We start from the raw sequence: 26,863 nt of genomic DNA on the forward strand, positions 1-26,863 counted from the left end.
ATATCGTTTACGTTTACATAAAGATATACAACATTTTATTTTTGTATGATAAAATGTAATTGAATCCGATAAAGTTATCTTAAATCAATAACTTAGATTTATTTTTGGTGTAAAATCGGAAGCGTGTCATATACAGAAATGTAACATTCTTATATTCTATTTGTATTTGCCTACGGACTTTTTTTCCATACAGTCAGTGGAAAAGGAAAAGGAACACGCCCCGTCGATATATTGAAGTAGGGAGATTGTAAGCTACGTGAACGCTTTCAGCAACGAAGTCGACGGCCGGAAAAAGCTGAAAATGCAAATAAAATCCCTCCGGAAAACGGCGCAACGCGCTGTCACTCCAACTTTAAGAAATATTACTTCGGTTTCGGGTACTTAATGAGCTTTCGAAGGATTTCGTAATTGATGAATTCTCAAGAGATTTTCAAAAACTTAAATCGATCCTAAAAACATTCTCTTTTTTCCTAAATAAATTGGAATTATAAAATAAAACCACTTTTCAATTTGACACTTTAAAAATTACTTTATCAAAAAAAATTTTTTTTTCTCTAATACAGCTAGGAATTAAGAAATAAAACTTTTTGGGATTGTAAAAGAATGTTTGAGGTTAGGTTATACCAAATTTAAAGTTTCTAAATTAAACGGTTCTGTTTATAAAAATGATTAAATTTCATCGATTTCAATTTGACGTTTTTGGACAATAAGATTAAGAAAATACTTGTTTCTCCAATACAGTTTGAAAATAAGAAATGAAACTTTTTGAGGTTATAAAAGAATATTTGAGGTTAGGTTATACCAAATTTAAAGTTTCTAGATTAAACGGTGCTGTTTATAAAAATGTTTAAAGTTCATTGATTTCAATTTGACGTTTTTGGACAATAAGATTAAGAAAAAATTTTTTTTCAATACAATTTGAAAATAAGAAATTAAACTTTTTGAGGTTATAAAAGAATGTTTGAGGTTAGGTTATACCAAATTTAAAGTTTCTAAATTAAACGGTTCTGTTTATAAAAATGTTTAAATTTCATCGATTTCAATTTGACGTTTTTAGACAATAAGATTAAGAAAATACTTTTTTCTCCAATACAGTTTGAAAATAAGAAATGAAACTTTTTGAGGTTATAAAAGAGTGTTTGAGGTTAGGTTATACCAAATTTAAAGTTTCTAGATTAAACGGTGCTGTTTATAAAAATTTTTAAAGTTCATTGATTTCAATTTGACGTTTTTGGACAATAAGATTAAGAAAAAAAATTTTTCTCCAATGCGGTTTGGAATTGAGAAATGAAACTTTTTGAGGTTATAAAAGAATGTTTGAGGTTAGGTTATACCAAATTTAAAGTTTCTAGATTAAACGGTTCTGTTTATAAAAATGTTTAAAGTTCATCGATTTCAATTTAACATTTTTGGACAATAAGATTAAGAAAATTTTTTTTTCAATACAATTTGAAAATAAGAAATGAAACTTTTTGAGGTTATAAAAGAATGTTTGAGGTTAGGTTATACCAAATTTAAAGTTTCCAGGTTAAACGGTGCTGTTTATAAAAATGTTTAAAGTTCATAAATTTCAATTTGACGTTTTTGGACAAAAAGATTAAGAAAAAACTTTTTTCTCCAATGCGGTTTGGAATTGAGAAATGAAACTTTTTGAGGTTATAAAAGAATGTTTGAGGTTAGGTTATACCAAATTTAAAGTTTCTAGATTAAACGGTTCTGTTTATAAAAATGTTTAAAGTTCATCGATTTCAATTTAACATTTTTGGACAATAAGATTAAGAAACTTTTTTTTTTCAATACAATTTGAAAATAAGAAATGAAACTTTTTGAGGTTATAAAAGAATGTTTGAGGTTAGGTTATACCAAATTTAAAGTTTCCAGGTTAAACGGTGCTGTTTATAAAAATTTTTAAAGTTCATAAATTTCAATTTGACGTTTTTGGACAATAAGATTAAGAAAAAACTTTTTTCTCCAATGCGGTTTGGAATTGAGAAATGAAACTTTTTGAGGTTATAAAAGAATGTTTGAGGTTAGGTTATACCAAATTTAAAGTTTCTAGATTAAACGGTTCTGTTTATAAAAATGTTTAAAGTTCATTGATTTCAATTTGACGTTTTTGGACAATAAGATTAAGAAAAAACTTTTTTCTCCAATGCGGTTTGGAATTGAGAAATGAAACTTTTTGAGGTTATAAAAGAATGTTTGAGGTTAGGTTATACCAAATTTAAAGTTTCTAGATTAAACGGTGCTGTTTATAAAAATTTTTAAAGTTCATAAATTTCAATTTGACGTTTTTGGACAATAAGATTAAGAAAAAACTTTTTTCTCCAATGCGGTTTGGAATTGAGAAATGAAACTTTTTGAGGTTATAAAAGAATGTTTGAGGTTAGGTTATACCAAATTTAAAGTTTCTAGATTAAACGGTGCTGTTTATAAAAATGTTTAAAGTTCATTGATTTCAACTTGACGTTTTTGGACAATAAGATTAAGAAAATACTTTTTTCTCCAATACAGTTTGAAAATAAGAAATGAAACTTTTTGAGGTTATAAAAGAATGTTTGAGGTTAGGTTATACCAAATTTAAAGTTTCTAGATTAAACGGTGCTGTTTATAAAAATGTTTAAATTTCATCGCTTTCAATTTGACGTTTTTGGACAATAAGATTAAGAAAATACTTTTTTCTCCAATACAGTTTGAAAATAAGAAATGAAACGTTTTGAGGTTATAAAAGAATGTTTGAGGTTAGGTTATACCAAATTTAAAGTTTCTAGATTAAACGGTGCTGTTTATAAAAATTTTTAAAGTTCATTGATTTCAATTTGACGTTTTTGGACAATAAGATTAAGAAAAAAAATTTTTCTCCAATGCGGTTTGGAATTGAGAAATGAAACTTTTTGAGGTTATAAAAGAATGTTTGAGGTTAGGTTATACCAAATTTAAAGTTTCTAGATTAAACGGTTCTGTTTATAAAAATGTTTAAAGTTCATCGATTTCAATTTAACATTTTTGGACAATAAGATTAAGAAACATTTTTTTTTTCAATACTATTTGAAAATAAGAAATGAAACTTTTTGAGGTTATAAAAGAATGTTTGAGGTTAGGTTATACCAAGTTTAAAGTTTCCAGGTTGAACGGTTCTTTTTATAAAAATGTTTAAAGTTCATAAATTTCAATTTGACGTTTTTGGACAACAAGCTTAAGAAAATACTTTTTTCTCCAATACAGTTTGAAAATAAGAAATGAAACTTTTTGAGGTTATAAAAGAATGTTTGAGGTTAGGTTATACCAAATTTAAAGTTTCCAGGTTAAACGGTGCTGTTTATAAAAAATTTTAAAGTTCATTGATTTCAATTTGACGTTTTTGGACAATAAGATTAAGAAAAATTTTTTTTTTCAATACAATTTGAAAATAAGAAATGAAACTTTTTGAGGTTATAAAAGAATGTTTGAGGTTAGGTTATACCAAATTTAAAGTTTCTAAATTAAACGGTTCTGTTTATAAAAATGTTTAAAGTTCATCGATTTCAATTTAACATTTTTGGACAATAAGATTAAGAAACATTTTTTTTTTCAATACTATTTGAAAATAAGAAATGAAACTTTTTGAGGTTATAAAAGAATGTTTGAGGTTAGGTTATACCAAGTTTAAAGTTTCCAGGTTGAACGGTTCTTTTTATAAAAATGTTTAAAGTTCATAAATTTCAATTTGACGTTTTTGGACAACAAGCTTAAGAAAATACTTTTTTCTCCAATACAGTTTGAAAATAAGAAATGAAACTTTTTGAGGTTATAAAAGAATGTTTGAGGTTAGGTTATACCAAATTTAAAGTTTCCAGGTTAAACGGTGCTGTTTATAAAAAATTTTAAAGTTCATTGATTTCAATTTGACGTTTTTGGACAATAAGATTAAGAAAAATTTTTTTTTTCAATACAATTTGAAAATAAGAAATGAAACTTTTTGAGGTTATAAAAGAATGTTTGAGGTTAGGTTATACCAAATTTAAAGTTTCTAAATTAAACGGTTCTGTTTATAAAAATGTTTAAATTTCATCGATTTCAATTTGCGTTTTTGGACAATAAGATTAAGAAAATACTTGTTTCTCCAATACAGTTTGAAAATAAGAAATGAAACTTTTTGAGGTTATAAAAGAATGTTTGAGGTTAGGTTATACCAAATTTAAAGTTTCTAGATTAAACGGTGCTGTTTATAAAAATGTTTAAAGTTCATAAATTTCAATTTGACGTTTTTGGACAATAAGATTAAGAAAAAACTTTTTTCTCCAATGCGGTTTGGAATTGAGAAATGAAACTTTTTGAGGTTATAAAAGAATGTTTGAGGTTAGGTTATACCAAATTTAAAGTTTCTAGATTAAACGGTTCTGTTTATAAAACCGTTTAAAGTTCATTGATTTCAATTTGACGTTTTTGGATAGTAAGATTAAGAAAAAAATTTTTTTTTAATACAATTTGAAAATAAGAAATGAAACTTTTTGAGGTTATAAAAGAATGTTTGAGGTTAGGTTATACCAAATTTAAAGTTTCTAGATTAAACGGTGCTGTTTATAAAAATGTTTAAAGTTCATAAATTTCAATTTGACGTTTTTGGACAATAAGATTAAAGAAAAAACTTTTTTCTCCAATGCGGTTTGGAATTGAGAAATGAAACTTTTTGAGGTTGTAAAAGAATGTTTGATGTTAGGTTATTTAACCAAATTTAAAGTTTCCAAGTCAAACAGTTTTTTAGAATTTTCAAATTGTTTTGTAATTGTGAAATAAATTTAAAAATAAAGTGTTAATCTGAAATAATCTCAAATTAAATAGAAATAGTATTAGAAAATCCTTAGTTCTGTTCATTGTGTATTTCGTTTTGAATGCGGGGTGCATACGCAATCTGATGATAAAGTCTGGGGGGTGCACCCAACCCCAAACGAGGGGCTATTCTCTATAGGCCATAAATCAATACAGATCAATGCCTTATTATGGGGTCCAGTCTGTGACACACTAGCACACTGACTAGGGTAATGAGCAATGAACCCCTACATGCTCTATAGAGGGTGCACCATTTACTTTGTGCACACTCCAAGAGTGATAATTCCATTTTATCCCCTAAAATACCACACATTCTATTTTAACATTTTCATCCTAGACTTTCCGAAATATTGAACATTGTGAATAAAAGAAGTAGATTCTAATCTTCTCCTCTTTCAATTCGGAAAATGGGGTTCAATCTTTTGTTGGGACGCCACCTTTTAAGGGAAATTGTCATTTTCGCTTAAATCGGCCACCCAGGTTAAAGTTTATCCGGAATTCTTAAGACGGCTTGAACGCAACCGATTTTAATAGTCTCTAAACCTTTTAACTCCCGTTTAATTAGGATTTCGCCCTTATTCTTGTTTTTGGAGGGCGAAAAACTTAGTTCGTTTACTTGCGACACGTACGCAGACCGACGAAGTCCGCAACTCGGGGTGCAAACAAAGGCTCGGTTACGGCGTGACATGAAAAATACGTTTTCGGCATTGCTATGCGGCGGTTGTTCGACGCGCCCCGGGGGCGGTCGTAGTTAGTATAGCTCCTCGTGATTGCCATGTACCCCCGAGCCAACCGAAATCCCCCCACTTCTTGTTGATCACACCAAAAAGAACTTTCTCCTATCAAATCGATTACAAATTCAAAACTTGGCTATTAAAAAGTAAATAGAAATCATATTTCATGTAAGTAGAAAAAAAAGTCCCCACGTAACTCGTAAATCCTCCTCGAAAACGTAAAAAGGGAATAGCAGAAGTTGGTAAAAACAACGCTGGTAATAGACCTATAAATAACGACTGAATTACACAGGCCGATGCTTCACACACATGTTGCAAGCAATTAAAAAGATTTAAGAACTCAGCGGAGTGCAGTTCATGCATTTTAATGACCCAACCTAATAACTAATGGAAGCTGACTGGAGAAATTCGCTCCGTTCTAACATATTTAGCCCACCCAAAGCATTAATGTATTAATTTTAATACACCCCAAAAATGGACACTGTGTTTTGGGGGTATTCGCGATCCGAATGCAACATCGGTTTTTAATGGACGAAACGTGTATCTATCGATCAGATCATTAGCTAGAAACAGAGATAAATTACTGTCTACTATTAGCTTTACTTTAAAAGTTTCAAGGTCAATGGTACACTATTTAAAATCGTCGATTTTCCGGGACGATAAAGATGACGTAATTCTAAGGGTTAAAATGGGGTCGCACCCCCATGGGGTGTCGCCCCCATAACCTAACAGACTATGTGACCTTATTTTGTTCTCCCAAAAAAAAAATTGTAATGACCCAATAGTTCTCAAAGTGCGACATCGAGTTTTGTCACGCAGATGTCCCATTTTCTATGAGATTTTATTCGAATCTCAACTTACAGTGTTAGTCAAAAAGTTAGTAACACACTATTTTCTTCACTTTATTAGCTCTAAATTTGAAATTTTAATTTTTGAAAATTTTTTTAATTACTATGAAGTTCCCAATGACCTAAGGAACACGATGAGCACACACAATTTAAATTTGGCGGTAGCAAAAAAAATTACTTCACTTTATTAGCTCTAAATTTGAAATTTTAATTTTTGAAAATTTTTTTTTATTGGTAAGATGTTGAATGATCTAAAGAACACGATGAGCACACACAATTCAAATTTGGCAGTAGCAAAAAAAATTACGCGATCGCAAAAAGTCGTTTCCTTATCTCTAAATAAGCAATTTTAACTGCCGAGGTTGCTAGCAGTCGAACTACAACATGTCATAGTGCCTCGGCTCGGTGTCACCAGGTACAATTGTAGATAATTTAATTTATTAGACCGATTAAAACTATACCAAGAATACTTGCGGCCAAGCCATACAGATAAAAATCATATCAACTTAAAACTACTGCAGACTTTTTGACACAAATTGTATATTATTTCATATCTTTATATATCACAGATGGTATAATTAAAGTCAGTTGTGGAAGGGTGAAATCTTTCAAAGAGATTATTTGTGATCGATTGGGGTTTGAAAAAAGGGGTGTTAAGATCGATCGGAAAATTTCTTTTTTTCCCTAATAAACAACGATTTAATCTAAATCGCAAGGTGTGCAATACAACTAAAATATGTCTACGCTATTTAACCGAGTGTACTTAAATCAACAAGTTGTAGAATGAATTATTACCAAGTGTCACGCTACCCCCGTTTAGAACACGAAAAGATCAGCGTCTTTATGCTAATCTCGTGTTAATGCAATATGTTTTAAAGTTGACACTTTACCTTCTGTCAACGGGTCTTAGTATTTGACCCGGTTCCAAATAATTAAGTACACCCAGACAGGCTCTAGAAAATGCGACGGTTCTCGCGCTAATTTAATTATAGTCGACAGTCTCGGCGTCCGCTCAACCCGCCATTAGAGAGTGGCCTGTCACTTGCACTAACTCGTTTAGTATGCTGGCAAACATGCTCGAACTACTTCGCATACTGGCGTTTATGAGTGATATCGTTTTATCATCAAAAAAACTTTTCAAATTCCATTTAGTTAATTGAAAGTCAACTTTATTTGCGTGATGAAACCATGATGTTTGTAAAGTCATAAAATACAATTTACAACACACAAAGCACCTGGTAAAGTTCATGACATTACCGGTTAGCCCAAAAACCTAACTTGAAATTACTTATTAAGGGGAGCGCGTCGTAAATCAGGCCTCTTCCACGAACGGGGAGAGTAACACTTGCAGGGAACACTTGTAACTATAAATTGGGGAATAAGTTTGCGGTCGTTGGGAGGCACGGAGACACAGGCAAAGTTCTGAGGTTCAGGGTTAACTGGAGCGCAGGCGGAGGAGTAAGTGTCTCCTTATTTATGGTCCTGCCCGGCCAGTAACGGACGCCACTGACGTGGCAATTACCTAAGTGTGATTTACGTCCTCTTCTTACTTTAAATATCATCATTTTATTTTATCCAACTCCATCCAAAACAACTTTACCACACACACATTTATACAATCCCCACAACCCCATCGGTCAATAACAGCTGATTAGCTTTAAAATCTGAGTCATGTAGGTGATCGCTCAAAGCCCTTTTTGACACGATCGCGTACTCGAGGATTGAAGAGAAGGGCGGCTTCGAATGACAAGGACAGTAAATGATATTCCAAGTTTGAAGGGACGCGTTAAAATCGTCGCCAGATGCGTTCGCTTTCTCCCTCGTTTTTCTCTTTGCCGATGATGAATTTTTATGCCCTCGATTTATGAGGATTTGCAAGGCGCAGGTGTGAACCGGCGAAAACGTCTTGATTTATGCAACGCTTTTTTTTGTTTTGGGATATTTCGATTTTGTTAATGGTATACATTTCAAGTTCGATTTTATGAAATTGAAAGTGTTGGTTAAAATAATATATCTTAAATAAAAGCTTGAAATATCCTTTTCAAAATGATATGTAAAGTAATAATACATATTTTATTTGCAATTTTATTCAAAAAAAACGTTGAAATTTTAATGTTAACCTATCCTATAAAAGAAAACGAACTTTATATGTTAAATAAAAGCTTAAAATGACCTCTTTAAAATGATGTGTGTTAATTTACCTGTTAGATTGTAAAATTTCTTAAAAAAACAATTACTGTAGTAAAAAATTTAGATTCAAATTTAAAGGTTATAATGAATGAAATGTCATTAAATGTCAAAACTAAATAAAGGAATCTATAATTTACAGAAAACTGTAATGTATTTTTAAAAATAAAAAATTTAATTATTTAATGTTTATATTTAATTATTACAACTAATGACGTTTTTGAATTTTTTTGTTAAATTTAAATTGTGCTTTATTTTTGGGAATTAAAAAATTCACTTCCGGTTTATATTCATAAATTAACGAATGAGTTATATCTTAAATGAAAGCTTTAAATATCCTATTTAAGATGATATATAACATATCATTACTTAAGCTTTAATTTCATTCAAAATAGTGATTTTCAAAATGTTGTAGTTTTGACATTAACCTAACTTATCAAAGAAAATACTCAAAATTTTAATAAATCATTCTCGCTTTAATTGTGATTATTAAGAAACGAATTATATCTTAAATAAAAGGTTAATGCATTCTTTTTAAGATGATATATAATGTATCGTTACTTCAGTTTTAATTTCATTAAAAAAAGTGATTTCCAAAAACGTTGTAATTTTGACATTAACCTAACCTATTACAGAAAATACTTAAACTTTAATAAATCATTCTATCTTTAATTTTGGTTATTAAAAAATGACTTATATCTTAAATAAAAGCTTAAAACACCCTCTTTAAGATGATATATAATGTATCGTTACTTCAGTTTTAATTTCATTAAAAAGTGATTTTCAAAAATGTGATTTTGACATTAACCTAACTTATCAAGAAAAATACTAAAACTTTAATAAATCATTCTAGCTTTAATTTTGGTTATTAAGAAATGACTTATATCTTAAATAAAAGCTTAAAGCATCCTTTTTAAGATGATATATAATATATCATTAGTTCAGTTTTAATTTCATTTAAAAAAGTGATTTTCAAAAATGTGGTAATTTTGACATTAACCTAACCTATCAAGGAAAATACTCCAACTTTAATAAATCATTCCAATTTATTTTTAGAAATGAAATTTAAATATTACACTTTGATCTTTGTGTCTTAAAATCATAAACAATAAACCCCCAATGAGTAGGCAACTTTTTAAACACTTGTAGAAATCGGACTTTACCCAGTAACACCATTTAACATAACTTACCGTAATTTATTGCTGTACGTTGTTGTTCCAATTTCTGTTGTACTTCTTCTTTTAAAAACTCAAGATGGTATCGAATTTAGCGGGTCGTACTATTTTAATAACCGGTGCAAGTAGAGGAATAGGAAAAACTATTGCTTTAAGAGCAGCTCGGGATGGAGCTAACATTGTTGTAGCAGCCAAAACAGCCGAGCCCCATCCTAAATTACCAGGAACTATTTATACAGCAGCAAAAGAAAGTAAGTTAAGAAAGTGATTCTTAATGTAATAATTAATTTTTTTAAATCTTAATAGTTGAAGCAGCCGGTGGAAAAGCTTTACCATGCATTTTGGATGTGAGAGATGAAAAACAAGTACGTTCAGTGGTCCAACAAGCTGTTGATAAATTCGGCGGGATCGATATTTTAATAAACAACGCTTCGGCGATTTCTTTAACTCCAACCCCTCAAACAGAAATGAAAAGATATGATTTGATGCATAATATTAATACAAGAGGAACTTTTTTAATGTACTAACCAATTAATTAATAATTATAAAGCTTAAATTTCTCTTTTAAGGTCTAAAGAATGTCTTCCATATTTACAAAAAAGCTCCCACGCCCACATTTTAAACATTTCACCACCTCTAAATATGTCTCCGGGATGGTTTTCAAATCATGTAGCTTATACAATGGCTAAATATGGAATGTCAATGTGCGTTTTGGGGATGCATGAAGAATTTAGACAATATGGAATTGGTGTTAATGCTCTTTGGCCTTTAACTGGTATAAAAAGAATTTTTTTTTTGACATAACCTCACTTTATTATTAATTTTTATTTTTAGCGATTCATACGGCAGCAATTGAAATGCTCTCAGGTTCCGAATCGGCTAATTATTCAAGAAAACCCGAAATAATGGCGGATGCTGCTTATTTAGTGTTAACAAAAGACCCAAAAAAGACAACGGGTAATTTCTTTATCGATGAAGATGTTTTAAAAGAAGCCGGAATCACCGATTTAACCCCATACGCCGTTAACCCAGCGTTTAAAGATCAATTAATGCGCGATTTCTTTGTTGATGAGAACCCAGGTGGTTTATATGAACAAGCCGATAGCATAACAAACCGAAAACAATCACAAAGTGAAGCTGGTAAAGTCCCGTTTTTGTTTAAAAAAATTGGGGAGTCTTTGAATGCGGATTTAGTAGCCAGCGTAGGGTCGATTTATCAGTTTGTTTTAACCGGGGACGAAGCGGGAAAATGGTTTTTGGATTTGAAGAATGGGACTGGGAAATACGGACAAGGTGAACCATCGCATCCTGCTGATTGCACCTTAACTATGGATAGTAAGAATTTCTTTAGCATGTTCGATGGGAAATTAAAACCTAGTGCTGCTTATATGACCGGAAAATTAAAGATAGCGGGGAATTTGCAGAAAGCTTTAAAGTTGGAGAAATTAATGGGAAAATTAAAGGCTAAGTTGTAAGTTTTTAAGGAAGACTGATTTTATAACCAATATATTTTTTTATATTAAAAGCATTTCTTAAATAAAACGGGATTAAATTTATTTAGTTTTTTTATTATAACCTAACTTTATTATTACAAAACGTCAAATTTAGGAATAACCTCAAAAAAAATTTTCTGGAGTTTACAGAAAGATGTAAAATTGTTGAAATTAATAGGAAAATTAAAAGCTAAGTTGTAAGTTTTTAAGGAAGACTGATTTTATAAGCAATATATTAAATTTATTTAGATTTTTTAAAACAACCTAACCTCATTATTACAAAACGTTAAAATTAGCAATAACGTCAAAAAAAATTTTTCTGGAGTTTACAGAAAGCTGTAAAATTGTTGAAATTAATAGGAAAATTAAAGGCTAAGTTGTAAGGTTTTAAGGAAGACTGATTTTATAAGCAATGTATTTTTTATATTAAAAGCATTTCTTAAATAAAACGGGATTAACTTTATTTAGTTTTTTTATTATAATCTAACCTCATTATTACGAAACGTCAAATTTAAATATAACCTCAAAAACAAAATTTTTGTGCAAATAATTTATTAATTATTTAATAAAGGCTTTGTGTATCACATAGTTCAACCTTACACTAACACACTAAACATAAAATAATAAATAATACGTTAAATATAGTCTACAACAAATTAAAACTAAGTCTCATTAACCTGATTTTTTTGTCCAATTCAAATGAATAATTAATAATCTTGTAAAAACTCAATAATAACATTGGCTACGTCTTTTGCGTTATCAAGGTGTAAATGATGTTTTCCTGGAACGACTTTTCGTACTAATCTCCCACAGGTTTTTTCAATTTCATCTAAAACCGCATCATATCTTTCTGGGGGAAAATCCATACCTGGATTACCCCTGATATTTAAAACATCACATTTAACACATTGTGCGAACCCCATCACTTGATCAACAGTGAAGAATCCTAACGCGCATACTTTTAATCGTAAATCTCTCGCAAATGAGTAACTCCCATCTTCGTTCTTTTTTAAACCTCGCTCTAACAATATCCGACATGATTCTTCATTCGCATTTTTTTCGTAGGCCTTTTTATAGATATCAAAAGCTTCTTGGTATGTGTAAGTTGGGGTTTTTTCTTCATCTAAGTTATCAAATTCTAAAAATTTGTCAACAGAGCCACCGAGAATTTGGTGGGTTTTTTCACTTTTAGTAACTGGGCCTGCTATATCTATACTGATGTATTTTCCTACTTCTTCAGGGTACACTGAGGCGTATAAAAACGACATTATACCGCCTAAAGAGTGTCCTAATAAATCAATTTTTTCCCATTTAAAATGTTTTACAATTCTTCTTATTAAGTGGATACCATCCCAGAAAATGTAATAGTAAGTTCCTTGAGGATAATGTGATGATCGACCATGACCTGGTAGGTCAATCGCTAGAATTGAATGACCTTCCTGTATCAACAATGGGGCTAAATTATCGAAAGTGTTTGCATTATCTTGCCAACCATGTAATGCAAGAAATGGTTGTTGTTCTTTTGAGCCCCACCATTTTCCTACAAATAAAAATATTATTTTTATTAATTTATTATAAAAAAATTATTTATTTAAATATTCCATCAATTCAGTACCAACCTAATTTTTTTTTTTATTGAAAAATATTTTAATTAATTAATCCATTTTAATGTAGTAATAATAATTTTTACTCACCACTAATAATACCCCATGGTACTGGAATTTCAATTTCTTCATAATCCAAGCTCTCAGACTTCCCGTTCACACCTTTAAACAGGTAAAATAAAAGTGAGGTTAATTATCTGTCACAGAAACGTCAAATTAAACGTCAAGTATTTTTTTAAAATAAATAGAAAATTCATATTTTTTATACAAATCGTATCTAAAACTTACCGTTACATCCATTTACGCCGTTTATGGGTTGTGTCATTTTTAATTCTCGTTAAATTTCGTTTTGTAACGGTCGTGTGCGGTCCGTCTGGGATCTTGAACGCAACTGATGTTTGTAAAACGATTTTTTTGCCAATTTCATCCTTACCTTGCGTTTAGATATGGATTTAATCTAGGAAATCGTTTGGACTTTGAACTATGAGGTGTTCTTTGCGTTTTTGATGTAATTTCGATTTAAATTTAACGAGGACAAAAATTAGAAACTTTGAACTTGTGAATTGTAATTATTTTTAATATTATTATGCAAGAAATAATTTTTAGGTCCAAAATAAACTTAATTATCTATGTGTAGGGAAAGGTTAAAGATTACATTTAATCTTTTTATTATTGTTTAATGATTATCTTGCAAATTTTAATTATAATGGATAATTTTGATAACAGATATTGCGTCAGATGTTAAACTACTTATTAAACATTTATTGAGCACCTGTTGAAAGTGCAAAGTCCTTGAAAAGAAAAAAAAAGTTTATTAAATATTAACGTTTATTACATGCTTCAATAATTTCTTTTTCCTTTTGATGTTGAGCAACTAATAAAGCTCTCATCAATGTTAAACAATCACTTGTACTCTTTGCATTAAACCAGACTTTTCCATTCATTCCCACTGCGATTTCAAACGGAAATTTCTTCCCTAACGTCCTCAATAAAGGATTTTCAACGTTTAATAATTTATAGACAAATTCCGGTAGAACGTTAACCAAAAATCCATCAGAACTTAATGGGCCTAAATTACCGGCTTTATAATATTTGTCAATACACACTAATTCCGGCTCCATCTCCTTGTTAGCACTTAATAACTTTGCATAAACTAAATCACCAACTTGCAAATCAGGTTTTTGTTTCTTCGTGGCTCCTTCAAAAGACAATAATGATAAAGCGGCTTGCTCCGCGCTTCCTATATCGACTTTCAAAGCATCCCCAGATTTCTTTACGATCACCCCAACCACCAAATCACCTTTTTTCGGGATGTAACGTTTATGGGGAGTCTCAACCCAGTAAATATTGTGGGGTTTATGACAAAGTATTCCGGGTCTAGTTATTATTAAAGTATTTACATCGTTTCCTTGATGTAAACCGGGTCCTATAATAACTAAATTTTTAATTGATGATATATCTTTGATGGTATCCCCTGGCATAACGAAATCACCCGGTTTAATATCCATTTTATTCAATTAACAAATATAACCTCACTAAACCAACATAACCTCAAAATTAAGCATGTCAAAATAATAAAGTGAAAGTTTTAATAAAAATATTTATTTTTATTTAATATTGCATTAATTTAATTAATACCAATAATTATATTATAAAAAAGAATTAAATTAATTTTATTAAAAAAAAAAAATTATTTACATTTAGTTACGCTAATAAATCATAGAGTGCGTTTTTTGTTTTAATTTAACCTCAAACGTCAAATTTGACACTTCCATTTCTTTCCACTCCTACAAAGAAAAAGTTCACCACCCGGTTAAAATTATCGTTAATTTCTATTAAAAAGCTTGTTTTAAACCGCAAATCTTATTAAAAATCGATCCATTACTTACAAATACCTAAATTAGTATCAAACGTAATTAATTAATAAAGAAATGTCGAAATTAGAAGACCAACTGCTTCAAGTAACGAAGGTAATTGAAAAGCAAGTAGATGCGGCTATCGAAAAAATAGAGAATTTAGATGTAAACGATATAGAAAATATACGACAACAACGTATTAAGGAATTAAAAGAAAAGGAGCAAAAACGTATAGATTGGTTGGCAAATGGTCACGGACAATACGATGAACTCAAAGAAGAAAAGCAATTTTTCGAAATTATCAAAAAATCCGACAATATCGTGCTGCATTTCTACACAAACACCAATGAGCGATCGAGAATAGTTGATATGCACATGAAAAAATTGGCCCCAAAGCATATAGAAACCCTTTTTACGAAAATAAACGCTGAGAAATCTCCCTTTTTATCCGAAAGACTCAAAATTAAGATAATCCCAACGATTGTTTGTATCCAAAAAGGGATTTTGGTTGATAAAATTATTGGTTTTTCCACTTTAGGGAATCGAGATGATTTCACCACCGATGTTTTTGAGTGGAGAATCGCTCAAAATCAAGTTATTGAGTATGAAGGTGATTTAACGATTCCCCCTGGGGAACAAGTTGATAAATCTATCTATAAAAGTGGGAGGAAGATTCGAAGTGGAATTTTTAATGGGGAAGATGATGATCTTGATGTTGAAGAGGTTCTTGTTGGAGAAAAACCAACTCAATCTTACGAGTTAACCGCTGAAGAAGAAGCTGAGTTGGGGCTTTAACTTTTTTAGTATTAACAAATTAAATTTTTTTTAAATTTTTATAAAAAATACTTATTAATAAATATTAAAAATTATAATCACAAATTTAAATAAATACTAAGCTTCTAAAGCAACTTTTTCTTTCATTTTCTTTTGCTTTTTCACCTCTATTTCGTCCTCAGGAACATCGGGGAGTTCTAATACTCCCGGATCTTTCACATCATCAATAGTTGGTAATTCATCAGCGACCATAGCATCAAATTCAGCTAAAACAGCGTCTTCATCATCTTGTGTAAGCACCCCACTAAGCAAATCATTAATTTCCTGTTGTTTCTCGACCCCTTCTCTAGTCTCATCCAAAATTTTTTCAATTTCATCGATACTCATAGCCTCGTTTAACTTTTTCAATGCTTCGTTTCCTTGTTTTAAGCCATTTACAACTTGAATTTCAATTTGGGCGAATTCTATGTCGTGAGTCATTTTCTCCAAGTTTTGTAATTGCCCATCCGCCCGTTCCAATAATTGTTCTTGATAACGTTTTTTGCGCAATAACAATTTAGCACGTCTAAAAGATATGATTAATAAACATAACCTCAAAAAAATATTTTAGATTAAAAATTTACTCTTTTTGGCCATTATTAAGTAGCTTCTTGGCTAATAAACGATCCTTTTCTAAAAGCCCTTCTATTCTTTTTTGGTATTGCTTTATTTTATCCCTTTGTTGTTTTAATTGCTAAAATATAACCTCAAATTTTGGTTTAATTATTTGAGGGGGTTAACTTACTAAAACGGCTTTGTCTTGTTCGGTTATTCGACTTGGAGCTTTTTTCTTACTAAATATTAAACCCATAGTTAAAAAATCACGTGCTTATTATCTTTTAAAAAGTCTTTATAAAATATATCAGATTTTACTTATCTTCCTCATTGATTTTTTTATATACTATGTGGAAGTTGTCATTTAAGTGACGTTTTTATGCTTCATCTTTTAGTATTTAATGGATATTTTTCGCGTTCTAATTTAAGATTTATATTTTTAGTTTAACTTATATGTTCCTATTGTTATTGCAATAAAATGAATAAATTTATTTGTTTTTAATAATTGTAACAAAAATTAAAAATAACTCCGATAGATGTCTCCACTAGTAAGTGTAAAATTTCGTGTCTACATCTTTTTCTATTTAATAAATTTAGTATACTTCTTAATTTAAGATTTATATTTTAGGTTTAATTTATATGTTTTATTGTAATTGCAATAAAATTAACAAATTTATTTGATTTTAATAATTGTAATAAAAATTATAAATAACTCCGATAGATGTCCCCACTAGTGAGTGTAAAAATTTTTTGTCAAATGTCAAATATAAAAGTGTAAGTATTTCTTTTTTGATATTTCCTTATTTAATTTGATTAATTTTTAGGCGTGGAAGTGATTTTTGGAGAAATAATGCGTGAAAGAAGCATTTTCAAAAATTTATCTCGCCCAGAGGGTACGTATAAAAAAATCATCCGTTTTTTTCTTTATACACACGTCAACTGTGTGTCAAAGGGTAAAAGGGCCGAAAACCCTTCATTACTCACTCTTTTTTCAAACCAGAGGGGCAATTGATTTCCCTCTTTTTTTGGTGAAACCGATAAAATGTATCAATACGTTTTTGGACAGAATTCGGGTTGCATGTTGAAGAGGGTCATTTTCACCGCTTTTTTAACATTCCTTTAAAAGTTTTTTGTTACGAAATAAATTAATTGCCCCCGCTTTAGATAAGCCCGAAAAAGGTTCAAAGACATTTATATGGTTATATTGTGATTAAATAATACCAACTGTAAATCGAGTAACCATAAATTTAAAACCCGACATTCATCAGTAACCTGAAATATAAAATACATATAGACATCCAAAACTGCGTATTGTATGGCTTGTTGATAGGATCGTGTTACTTCACAAATTGTCGATTTCTCTCGAAATTTTAACGCTTCGTTTAATTATAAAATATAAAACAAAATCGTGTTTTCGACAAATTTTTAGACAGTTTAACTTTGATATTTGTTTTTGTTGTTTAAAAAAAAAACCTTTAAAAAACAAAATATTAACGAGAATTAATATATTTTTCTGTATATACTCGCGGTTGATTCTGGTTTTCGCGGCGAATTTCGCGTCAGTTGAAACACCGGGAGGGTTCTGCTATTAATTTTAATTAGTCTGGGGGGGGCCCCCGACTCAACTGCTGCGGGCGAATGATTTATTTCCGGTGTCTCGCAAGACACTCGCACGCCGTTCACCTGATGATTCAAACAATTATTGCACGCTATTCCAATTCCGCTTGAGGGTAATTGAGTGAAATGCTTCTAGCGCGACTTTGTATCCTTTATTCCGTACAATTAATAGAGTCTGAATCGTTTTAGTTTATAGTGAGCAATTATTCTTGTGTTAATGTAAGTGGATCTAATTTTGGAGGAAGTTTATTGATTAATCAGTAAGTTGTATGATATACCTACCAATTTAATTATTACTATTTTTATTTAGAACCTTATTATAAAAAATGACATTTCCTGGCCTTCTAGGTGGGAGAGAGAATTATTCGCCGCAGTAGCGGTATCGACTTTCAATGGAGATAAAGCTATAGAAAAGTTATTTTAATGGAAATGTAATAATATTAAGGAATAGAGAGAAAGAAATATTACGACAATGAAATGGCAAACTGGATGAGATATGAGTAAGTGGTTAAGGAGGGATATGGAAAAAGTGAAGTGGAAGAGTTGTAGCGAAAGATGAATGTGTATGGAATTACACATAGATTTTTACATTGACGTTGGCATTCAAAGAAGTAATGCCGAAATAGCACAAGTTTCGGATGAAGGTGAGATAGGAGATGAAATAATTTTAGTGTTTTTTTCAAGCTCACGTTCACTTTCAATGTTAGCAACTTTCGATGTTAGCATGAAAGACGTATCGTTTGGTTATAGATAAAACAAGACTTTAGTGAGGGTTGAGAAGGAGCAACGAGCAGGCATGGAAGAATTAGAGTTCGACAGAGGTTCACTAAACAGAGTTCCTTCAATAATTGAACTATATACTAAACAATCATATCAAAAACAAACTGGTTTGGATTTTGAATTACATATAGGTTTCAAAAACAGTCTGATATCTTTGTTCTACGTATTCGTTCAAAAACAAGTTGAAATCTCTTTTAACTATCAAATCGGCTTGTTGATGTTTTTTTTATATTATTAACATCGAACGTATTTTATTATCCTCGTTAGAGATGCAATTATATGTTGTAACTTAATCCTATTACCCTGTATAACGCTTGAATTGTTCTTTGAGCTCTCCCAGTTGCATGATTAATGCGTTCTCCCCACTTTAAATCCATCCCCATCATTACTTTAATTTCCCTTTCTGCCTTCTCTTCTGGTTTTAAGCGTAATTGCCGCTGTGTTTTCATATCCGTCACTGTTATTAACGGTTCATCTTCCATGTATCCTCAACTTTTGAGTCAATGACCTTACTTAACGTTCTTTTATACCCTTCCTGATAGATAAAATTTTTATGAAACTTCTTAGATAAATAATTAAGTAATAAAAACATTACGAAAAAATGGTGGAGGCGCCGGAATTTTTAATTTTTTATTTAATTTGATGTGTAAGGGGAATAAAAATATACGAATTATCGTTAAAAAAGCGAAGTTGTACCACGACGTCGACGACGACGTAACTTGCGTAGATTTGCGGACCCCAAGAAGAACGAAGACCGAACGAGGGGGTCATGTATAATACATACTCGGAGCGCGTTCCGGGTTCTCTCCATAACGTCGGTGTTGGGGACGATCGATGTCGGGGCGCAGGCGGGCCGCACCCCGCGCAGATCGGGCGGCAGCCCCGGCGTCGCGACGCCGACGTTTTCACGGAGCGCCCGCAGTCGAGCAGCGACGTTGGTCGTCGACGGACGCTGCACCGGGACTCCGCGCCGACGTCCGAACATCCTCCCCCTAACAAAAATAAAACTCTATCTCCGGTGGTGAGCGGAAACAAGACGTGTTTTCGGTGCAGACTTTTTATTTTTCATTTTCTGGCCTTCAAGAAAAAAATGATTCCTCCGAATGTCGTCAAATTGGAAATGATAACCTAATAGAAATTGATTTTCGGATTATTTCTTTTACGTTTTGAATTTATTTTTGGTTTAGGGTTAATCTGAATCGAATAAGGTTACGTTACGTGACCTAGGTTGTTTTTAACGCCCGTTTTGTTACGTCGATCCATCGGGGTTAATCGAATCGGTTTCGACTTGGACGTGATGGTCCATGTCGTCGCGTTTCTAGGTTAAATTCAAAAGTGTAGCACCACATCTATTTATAAAGAGACTGTTAGTGTATTTTTATTTACAATAAATTGACTTTTACCATTTAACTGAATGTTAACAAATTAAGAGGTGAGTTTATTTCTAATATATATCACCATGTTAAAGCTAGCATTGTGATTAGGTTACCTATTTAATCTACATAAATAAGCTGAACCATACTGCGCAACGTTTCTAATCCGAGATTATAGTTGAAGTTATTTTCCATACTTACATTCTCCACACATTACTAAACAATAAGCCGAAATCCTCTTCTCGTAAAGGGAAATTGGTCGTTCATTTGACCTAATGAAACAACTCGCAAGATGACGTATTGTGTAGTTTGATATATTAGGGGACATTCCGAGAGCTTAAAGCTCTCCTCGCTCGAAACTGTTCATATTGGACTAACTAACGGACCTATTGTTTGATTGAAGCCGGTCTTCGGGTACAATGAATTATAAATTCTAGTGCAGTATGAATTGTGGGAAATTTCGAGATGAAATATCGAATGGTTTAAGTTGCACGGAAGTAAAATAATTATACGAAAAAAAGTGAAGACACAATACATAGTGGTTTTACGAGCCGTAATAATGTGTATTTTTACGTTTTATTGTACGAAATTTTAAAACGAGCGCAAATATTGATTCTGCGAATACGCTGTTTTATGTTCGGTTTCCTGACACGGCAACGTTTTCAACGAATAATAAACAAATTTTATCCTACCGCGTTTATATCGGACAATGGATGGGGTGAAAACATGACCCCGTTATTGGCGAAAGGCTCAAAAATCAACCAACTGGAAAATAACTTATGAAATTTTCCATATATGAATAGCTAATTTGTCAATTTATCACAAATTGATCACGGCTTTTATCACATAATTTTTTATTTATAATAGATATTTTAATATTTTTGTTGTACAAATTGATTCATTACATTTATTTTTATTTAATCTATAATAATTCAAGTTTTTTTTTGGTCTTATTAACTCTCAAACATATTCAACGTACTCTCGGTTTAACAGGGTTAATATGGTGCATCATAGTAATTTACATGGAGCGTGTTTCCTCCGCCGAGTCGTTTTGAATAAATCTCTCCCCTGTTTATGGAGCATAATTTGCTCCTACTGTGACGTTCACAACATACTCTCTACTATCGAGTATACTATAAAGTAACCAGACTTAAGAGAGACATAAAGATAAAATTGGTTTGTAGAAAAGAGATGCAAAAAGATGAGAAAAATTGGCCCCGTTAATCAATTGGACAGTTACGTTTTCTTGGCAAATATTTCTATCGTGATATTTTGGGGATATAGTACACAAATATAGGGTACAGTAAATTTCTTTCTTATATATAAGTTTAATTATATATATTTAGTTTAATGGAATATCAAAACTAACTATTTTGTTTTTAACTATTGTATAACTGATAAATACTATTATATAGGATCACTGATTGTTGTTGCCTTCGCATGTAAGATGCCCTCACAGCTTTATCTCAAGGTCACTCGCGACCGAGACGCTGCAATGTGTGTTTGGTTAATTTATTTGATATTGGATTATAATAAAAGCAAATTAAATTCCTAGTTGCAATTCAAGTCACGCAGTGTACTTAAGCCGAGGTCGTTTGCGACCAATGCAGATTTTCTACCACATAGATTCAACATTAAGTAACCATTTTGTTAAATTATTGTATAATACATAATGCAGCGCCTCGGTCGCAAGCGGTCTCGGTTTAAATCTGAAGATGTCTAGTGTTAGTTCTAGTTTTACTCTAATACTGTTACTAAGCAGAACCAACACTATACCTAGAACTAGAATCATTTGGGTTTAGCCGCACGCCTCTAAAGGCGGCTAAACCCGAATGATTCTATTTCTAGGTATAGTGTTAGTTCGAGTTTTACACTACCACTGTTACTATGTAGAACTAACACTAGACCTAGAACTAAACCCGAATAATTCTAGTTCTAGGTCTTGTGTTAGTTCTAGTGATAGTGCTAGTGTAAAACTAGAACTAACACTAAACCCGAATGTTTCTAGTTCTAGCTCTAGTGTTAGTGCTAGTTTTAGTGCAATAAAAATATGCAACAATGTGATATCTTATGCCAACGAGCGCTACCTACCACTGTAACTAGAACTAACATTAGACCTAGAACTAGAAACGTTGGGATTTAACCGTCTTGAGAGAAGTGCGACCTCTATAATATATAGGGCTATAACAGACTATGTTTTACATTTTCGTCTTAATTTAAGCGGAGGTAACTTGCGGCCGAGGCGCTATACAATATTGTATCAAGATGGTAACAATTGTATAGCAAAGCGACCTCGGTTAAAGTAAAATCATCAATGTGATAGCAATTTAGCCTCTGCTGCAAGCAACCTCGGGTTAAGTAAATGATGTAACATTTTTTGCTGTATCTTAAGCCAAAGTTGCTTGTAACCGAAGCGGCACAACATATGCTGTCTAATTTTGTATCGATGTGATAACAATTTTGCCTCGGCCGCAAGCGACCTCGGCTTAGGTAAGTCAAGGTCACTTACAGCCGAGACGCTACAATATATATAGGTTTATATTAAGCTTAATAATATTTTTTAATTACAAAATATTACTTTATTACCTTTTAAGGACTAATTAACAAGTCTTTCCGCTTAATCCTATTTTTTATAAGGTAATAATAAAGTCCTGTAGGTTTCACCCCTTGAATACAAAATTAAATAATTGCTTATGTGGTAATTAATCATCGAGTTGAGTGTTTGGAAAGTTTTTTCGTTGTGTTTTTCGCTCCCCAAGGCGATCTTTCCGTCGGGCCTTTTCCGTATGTTTAAATGAAAAATTTTTTCGTCTTGATTAATGGAAATCGTCCCCAGCGAGTCCTCGTTTTGACTCGGTCTTATTAAAAATGTCCCGTTTTGTTTGCCACTTAATAACTCTTCGGCTTCCTCTCGATTAACGTCTTGATGTAATTGTTCTTTTGGTTGGTCGTAAATTATTTCAGCACCTAATAATAATGAGTTTTAATTAAAAAATAAATATATGTGAATACGTTTTACTTGCAATATTTTTGTTGTTCTATATTTGTGTTGATATCTTTTGAGCACGGTCCACAAAAGGCGAACATTTTGTAAGAAGCATCGAGTACATCAACCCAAAGCCTTTCAGCCAAATTGCCAAAAACTCTAAAAAATACTTTGAATTCCCAACACATCGATTTAAACGCTGATATAACCGCAGCTGTTGGCACACTGAAGTGGTAGTATACAGAATATCTGTTTCCATTTTTTATTTTTTTTTGTGCTTTATTTTTCGATTTTTTCGCTGCGCTTGTGTTGTGTTATCTTCTCAACACATTCACATCGCACATATGCGGTTATAACTCGATTTTTTGTTCCCTTTTTTCGTTGTTATTAGGTTTGGTTAAACCGGGCAATTGTGTCCTTTTTTAAATTTCGTATAACTCCATTTTTGTTCGTTTTAATTCTTTTAATCATCTAAGAATTGAAACCGATCAATATTCCATCTAGTAAAGCAATTTGCACATATAATAGTGAATTAATTACATGTTATAGACCCTTTCAAATCCAAAGTTCCTTTCAATAAACATAACATAATGATATTCTAGGAATACTGAATTATTAAAGTTGGCTTTTGAATTAGAACAAAAATGTCGACGAATATTCCGGTTTTGTTTCGTCGTTGGTACAGAAGTTGACACAGGAATAACGTAGAAAGAAACACGATTCAAATGGGAGCATGAATAAACCATTTATCTGGCCGCTAGTACATGTAACACGACGCCAGATGGCGGCCGAGTCAATTTCAGGCGAAGAGATGACAAAATGAAAGAAAGAATGGAAACAGTACTACGTGGGATGGGGAAAGAGGGGTTTGGAGTCACGTTATTCGAACAGATGTTTCAGGAAGCGCACGTGGACCATGCGTCACGTTCTCAAGAACGCACTTGGACCTTTCGATTTTATTTCGGTTCGTTCATACATAAATTCACATCAATTTTAACCACGTTAGAATAGGGCTTCTTTGAAGTTTCCATTAAGGTTTAAATTCGATGTCGGTTTCCGTAGTGAGGGAGTAGCGAATTATTGAGCGTTCTCGATTGACCACCTAAGTGGACTTGTTTGTTAAATTCAGTCGGCCAGAATGGCACCCTCGAGGGGTACGTCCCGACGACGTCACTTTGATTCCAACTGCGGGGTCAATTAGTGCCCCGTGCTGGGTCATTAGGTCGGAATTAGGAGGTTAATACCGGGGGCCCTGTCTACAGGGCTAAATGTCACCACTTCTAACCGCCTGACAGATGGCGAAGACATAATTGGAAACGCCCTTTCGCTGATTCCAGAAAAGCCAAAACAAACGGACCTCACGTTGAGAAGTTTTATTTGTTCGGGGAGATTTCATTTCGTTTCCATGTCGAACATAATTTAGAATTGTAATCCCTGGGAGGGCTTTTTGCTTTTCAACCTACATTTTCCATTCTCAGGTTTCCTGGTTGTAAAAGCAACAAATTGGGATTTACCTCTCTTTTATTACTAGCCATGGTCAAATTTCCAGTTTTTTCAATTACAATTATATTAAACGGAAGTTCGCCTCAATTTGCAACCAAAATTTACTGCAAATAATATTCCATTTGTTAACGTATAAAATTGTGCTTAAATCATATAATATATATAACACACAGCTCAATTTTGTAGAACACCCATTGCAGCGCCTCGGCCACTTGGTGACCTTGGTTTAAATTAAGACGAAAATATATAATATACTTAAGCCGAGGTCGCTTGCGGCCGAGGCAGAATTTCTACCACATCGATGCATCATGCCGATACAATATTGTATAACATATATTGCAGCCGTTTCGGCTTAAATTATGGCAACAATATATGACGTATATCTAGATATAAAAATATCTATCACATCGATACATCATCAAGTAACCATGCCGATATATATTGTATAAAACATATTGTAGCGTCTCGGCCGCAAGCGATCTCGGCTTAAATTATGGCATAAATATATGACGTAGTCTACTTAAGCCGAGGTCGCTTGCGGCCGAGGCAGAATATCTATCACATCGATACATCATTAAGTAACCATGTCCATATATTTTGTATAAAACATATTGTAGCGCATCGGCCGCAAGCGACCTCGGCTTAAATTATGGCATAAATACATAACGTGGTTTACTTAAACCGAGGTCGCTTGCGGCCGAGGCAGAATATCTATCACATCGATACATCATTAAGTAACCATGTCCATATATTTTGTATAAAACATATTGTAGCGCATCGGCCGCAAGCGACCTCGGCTTAAATTATGGCATAAATATATAACGTTGTTTACTTAAACCGAGGTCGCTTGCGGCCGAGGCAGAATATCTATCACATCGATACATCATTAAGTAACCATGTCCATATATTTTGTATAAAACATATTGTAGCGTCTCGGCCGCAAGCGACCTCGGCTTAAATTATGGCATAAATACATAACGTGGTTTACTTAAACCGAGGTCGCTTGCGGCCGAAGCAGAATATCTATCACATCGATACATCATTAAGTAACCATGTCCATATATATTGTATAAAACATATTGTAGCGTCTCGGCCGCAAGCGACCTCGGCTTAAATTATGGCATAAATATATGACGTAGACTACTTAAGCCGAGGTCGCTTGCGGCCGAGGCAGAATATCTATCACATCGATACATCATTAAGTAACCATGTCCATATATTTTGTATAAAACATATTGTAGCGCCTCGGCCGTAAGCGACCTCGGCTTAAATTATGGCATAAATATATGACATGGTCTACTTAAGCCGAGGTAGCTTGCGGCCGAGGCAGAATTTCTACCACGCGATACATCATTAAGTAACCATGCCGATACAATATTGTATAACATATTATATTATAGCGCCTCGTGTGGTAGAAATTTTGCCTCGGCCGCTAGCGACCTTAATTACACAACTTCATATATTTCCGTCTTAAAATAAGCCATCGCTTGCGATCGAGGCGCCGCAATGTAGCCAATACAATATATATTTAATGTTGCATCGATGTGATAGCAATTCTGCCTCGGCCGCAAGCGACCTCGGCTGAAATAGACGTCATAAATTCAAATCTAAGAGCTGCAATACGTGTTACTCAAGATGGTAACAAATGTATTTAGATTAAAAATGGGAAGATAGCTTTGGGAGCGAAAACACAATATTATATTAAAGGGGTAAAACTTAGAACTTTATTATTACGTTATAAAAAATAAGATTAAGTGATAAGACTTGTTAATTAAGCCCTTAAAAGGGGTAATAAAGTTATATGTTGTCATTATAAATTATTATTAAGCTTAACATTGCATGTTATAAACCTATTAAATGCTACTTTATTATTTCTCAAGAAAACAATATATAAAATTCCGAAGTTATTAAAAGATATATTAAAAGAACTTTATTATAGACTTGAAATTCTTAACGTTGAAATTCCTCGTTTAACTTAAAAGTAAAGTTTGATATTAAAATTTAAGTTGAACTAAATTAATATATTTTCGATAAGGACGTGAAGATATTCTCGGTGAATACGTCATTACGTTAAACCATAAATTACGAACGTCGCTATCAGAAACAGTTTATTGCTCGGGGTTTAAGTTTCCGACAATTCTGTAAGGTTGTCAGGATATCTGAACGTTATTAATGACTCCGGCAAGTCTGAGCGTTGCTTGAAGCAGTTTAAGATCGTAATTTACTGGGTACTTGCCTTCGCTGATTACAAGAAGTTAAAAACACCAAGTCAACAGAACACACCCTCAACGATTACGACCCCCGTTAAGGTAAAGAAAGAACTTTAACCTTTCAAGCTTTGAATTTCATTAATTTGTTATTCACGAGATAACGTTTTTACTATCTAAATAAATTATCAACGTCGCAAAAATTTCTTCCTTTAAGTGTAGTACTTAAAAAAGGGTGCGTGCAATTAAAAAGTGTTCTCCTTCTCTTGCACAAAGTTAACAAAAGACCTGACGGCTTCAAAGCGCGAGATATTCATAAGGGA

At 32.3% G+C, this 26,863-nt stretch overlaps 6 protein-coding genes across 8 annotated transcripts in view; 3 read left to right on the forward strand and 3 right to left on the reverse strand.

Annotated features, from left to right (window-relative positions):
* The first annotated feature begins 9,724 nt into the window (after nt 1-9,724).
* On the forward strand, nt 9,725-11,309 carry LOC111426526 (Hydroxysteroid dehydrogenase like 2). The gene is made up of 4 exons (XM_023061078.2): nt 9,725-10,004; nt 10,060-10,273; nt 10,323-10,528; nt 10,588-11,309. Exons 1-4 carry the CDS (start codon nt 9,833-9,835, stop codon nt 11,226-11,228), a joined length of 1,233 nt encoding a protein of 410 aa, XP_022916846.1. The 5' UTR covers nt 9,725-9,832; the 3' UTR covers nt 11,229-11,309.
* A 391-nt stretch (nt 11,310-11,700) lies between these two features.
* Nucleotides 11,701-13,408, reverse strand: LOC111426561 (serine hydrolase like 2 kraken). The gene is made up of 3 exons (XM_023061151.2): nt 13,139-13,408; nt 12,941-13,012; nt 11,701-12,786 (listed from the first exon to the last, which is right to left on the reverse strand). Exons 1-3 carry the CDS (start codon nt 13,173-13,175, stop codon nt 11,954-11,956), a joined length of 942 nt encoding a protein of 313 aa, XP_022916919.1. The 5' UTR covers nt 13,176-13,408; the 3' UTR covers nt 11,701-11,953.
* A 98-nt stretch (nt 13,409-13,506) lies between these two features.
* On the reverse strand, nt 13,507-14,420 carry LOC111426562 (exosome complex component Rrp40). Its single transcript, XM_023061152.2, has one exon. It carries the CDS (start codon nt 14,356-14,358, stop codon nt 13,672-13,674), a length of 687 nt encoding a protein of 228 aa, XP_022916920.1. The 5' UTR covers nt 14,359-14,420; the 3' UTR covers nt 13,507-13,671.
* Nucleotides 14,421-14,624: 204 nt separating this feature from the next.
* LOC111426607 (vacuolar protein sorting 20) lies at nt 14,625-16,681 on the reverse strand. The gene is made up of 3 exons (XM_023061215.2): nt 16,265-16,681; nt 16,104-16,213; nt 14,625-16,045 (listed from the first exon to the last, which is right to left on the reverse strand). The coding sequence occupies exons 1-3, from the start codon at nt 16,328-16,330 to the stop codon at nt 15,598-15,600; spliced, it is 624 nt and encodes a 207-aa protein (XP_022916983.1). The 5' UTR covers nt 16,331-16,681; the 3' UTR covers nt 14,625-15,597.
* LOC111426605 (thioredoxin domain-containing protein 9) lies at nt 14,782-15,614 on the forward strand. The gene has a single exon (XM_023061214.2). The coding sequence runs from the start codon at nt 14,782-14,784 to the stop codon at nt 15,499-15,501; it is 720 nt and encodes a 239-aa protein (XP_022916982.1). The 3' UTR covers nt 15,502-15,614.
* Nucleotides 16,682-16,831: 150 nt separating the features above from the next.
* The window catches only part of LOC111426602 (uncharacterized), a 116,939-nt gene continuing 106,907 nt past the window's right edge, over nt 16,832-26,863 (forward strand). For 2 of the 3 annotated variants that reach the window (XM_023061209.2, XM_023061211.2), the window contains exon 1: nt 19,403-19,903. Coding sequence is in view for 1 of the 3 variants with exons in the window: in XM_071196178.1 (XP_071052279.1) it covers nt 16,925-16,967 (43 nt within the window). In the remaining 2 variants the exon portion in view is untranslated. Of the gene's footprint in view, nt 16,849-16,898; nt 16,968-19,402; nt 19,904-26,863 lie in introns of those variants that run through there. The other variant, XM_071196178.1, reaches the window with a different exon arrangement.

This window comes from Onthophagus taurus, chromosome 5, assembly GCF_036711975.1.
Source record: "Onthophagus taurus isolate NC chromosome 5, IU_Otau_3.0, whole genome shotgun sequence".
Lineage (NCBI taxonomy): Eukaryota > Metazoa > Arthropoda > Insecta > Coleoptera > Scarabaeidae > Onthophagus > Onthophagus taurus.

What these genes read in the sequence shown, in the direction of transcription:
- LOC111426526 (XM_023061078.2), top strand. Translation starts at nt 9,833, where the DNA reads ATGGTATCGAATTTAGCGGGTCGTACTATTTTAATAACCGGTGCAAGT. An exon ending in TTATACAGCAGCAAAAGAAA is followed by an intron (nt 10,005 to 10,059) that starts GTAAGTTAAGAA and finishes AAATCTTAATAG; the next exon opens with TTGAAGCAGCCGGTGGAAAA. An exon ending in ACAAGAGGAACTTTTTTAAT is followed by an intron (nt 10,274 to 10,322) that starts GTACTAACCAAT and finishes TTCTCTTTTAAG; the next exon opens with GTCTAAAGAATGTCTTCCAT.
- LOC111426561 (XM_023061151.2), bottom strand. Translation starts at nt 13,175, where the DNA reads ATGACACAACCCATAAACGGCGTAAATGGATGTAACG. An exon ending in CGGCGTAAATGGATGTAACG is followed by an intron (nt 13,013 to 13,138) that starts GTAAGTTTTAGA and finishes ACCTGTTTAAAG; the next exon opens with GTGTGAACGGGAAGTCTGAG. An exon ending in ACCATGGGGTATTATTAGTG is followed by an intron (nt 12,787 to 12,940) that starts GTGAGTAAAAAT and finishes TTTTATTTGTAG; the next exon opens with GAAAATGGTGGGGCTCAAAA.
- LOC111426562 (XM_023061152.2), bottom strand. Translation starts at nt 14,358, where the DNA reads ATGGATATTAAACCGGGTGATTTCGTTATGCCAGGGGATACCATCAAA.
- LOC111426605 (XM_023061214.2), top strand. Translation starts at nt 14,782, where the DNA reads ATGTCGAAATTAGAAGACCAACTGCTTCAAGTAACGAAGGTAATTGAA.
- LOC111426607 (XM_023061215.2), bottom strand. Translation starts at nt 16,330, where the DNA reads ATGGGTTTAATATTTAGTAAGAAAAAAGCTCCAAGTCGAATAACCGAA. An exon ending in AACAAGACAAAGCCGTTTTA is followed by an intron (nt 16,214 to 16,264) that starts GTAAGTTAACCC and finishes GTTATATTTTAG; the next exon opens with CAATTAAAACAACAAAGGGA. An exon ending in CTTAATAATGGCCAAAAAGA is followed by an intron (nt 16,046 to 16,103) that starts GTAAATTTTTAA and finishes CATATCTTTTAG; the next exon opens with ACGTGCTAAATTGTTATTGC.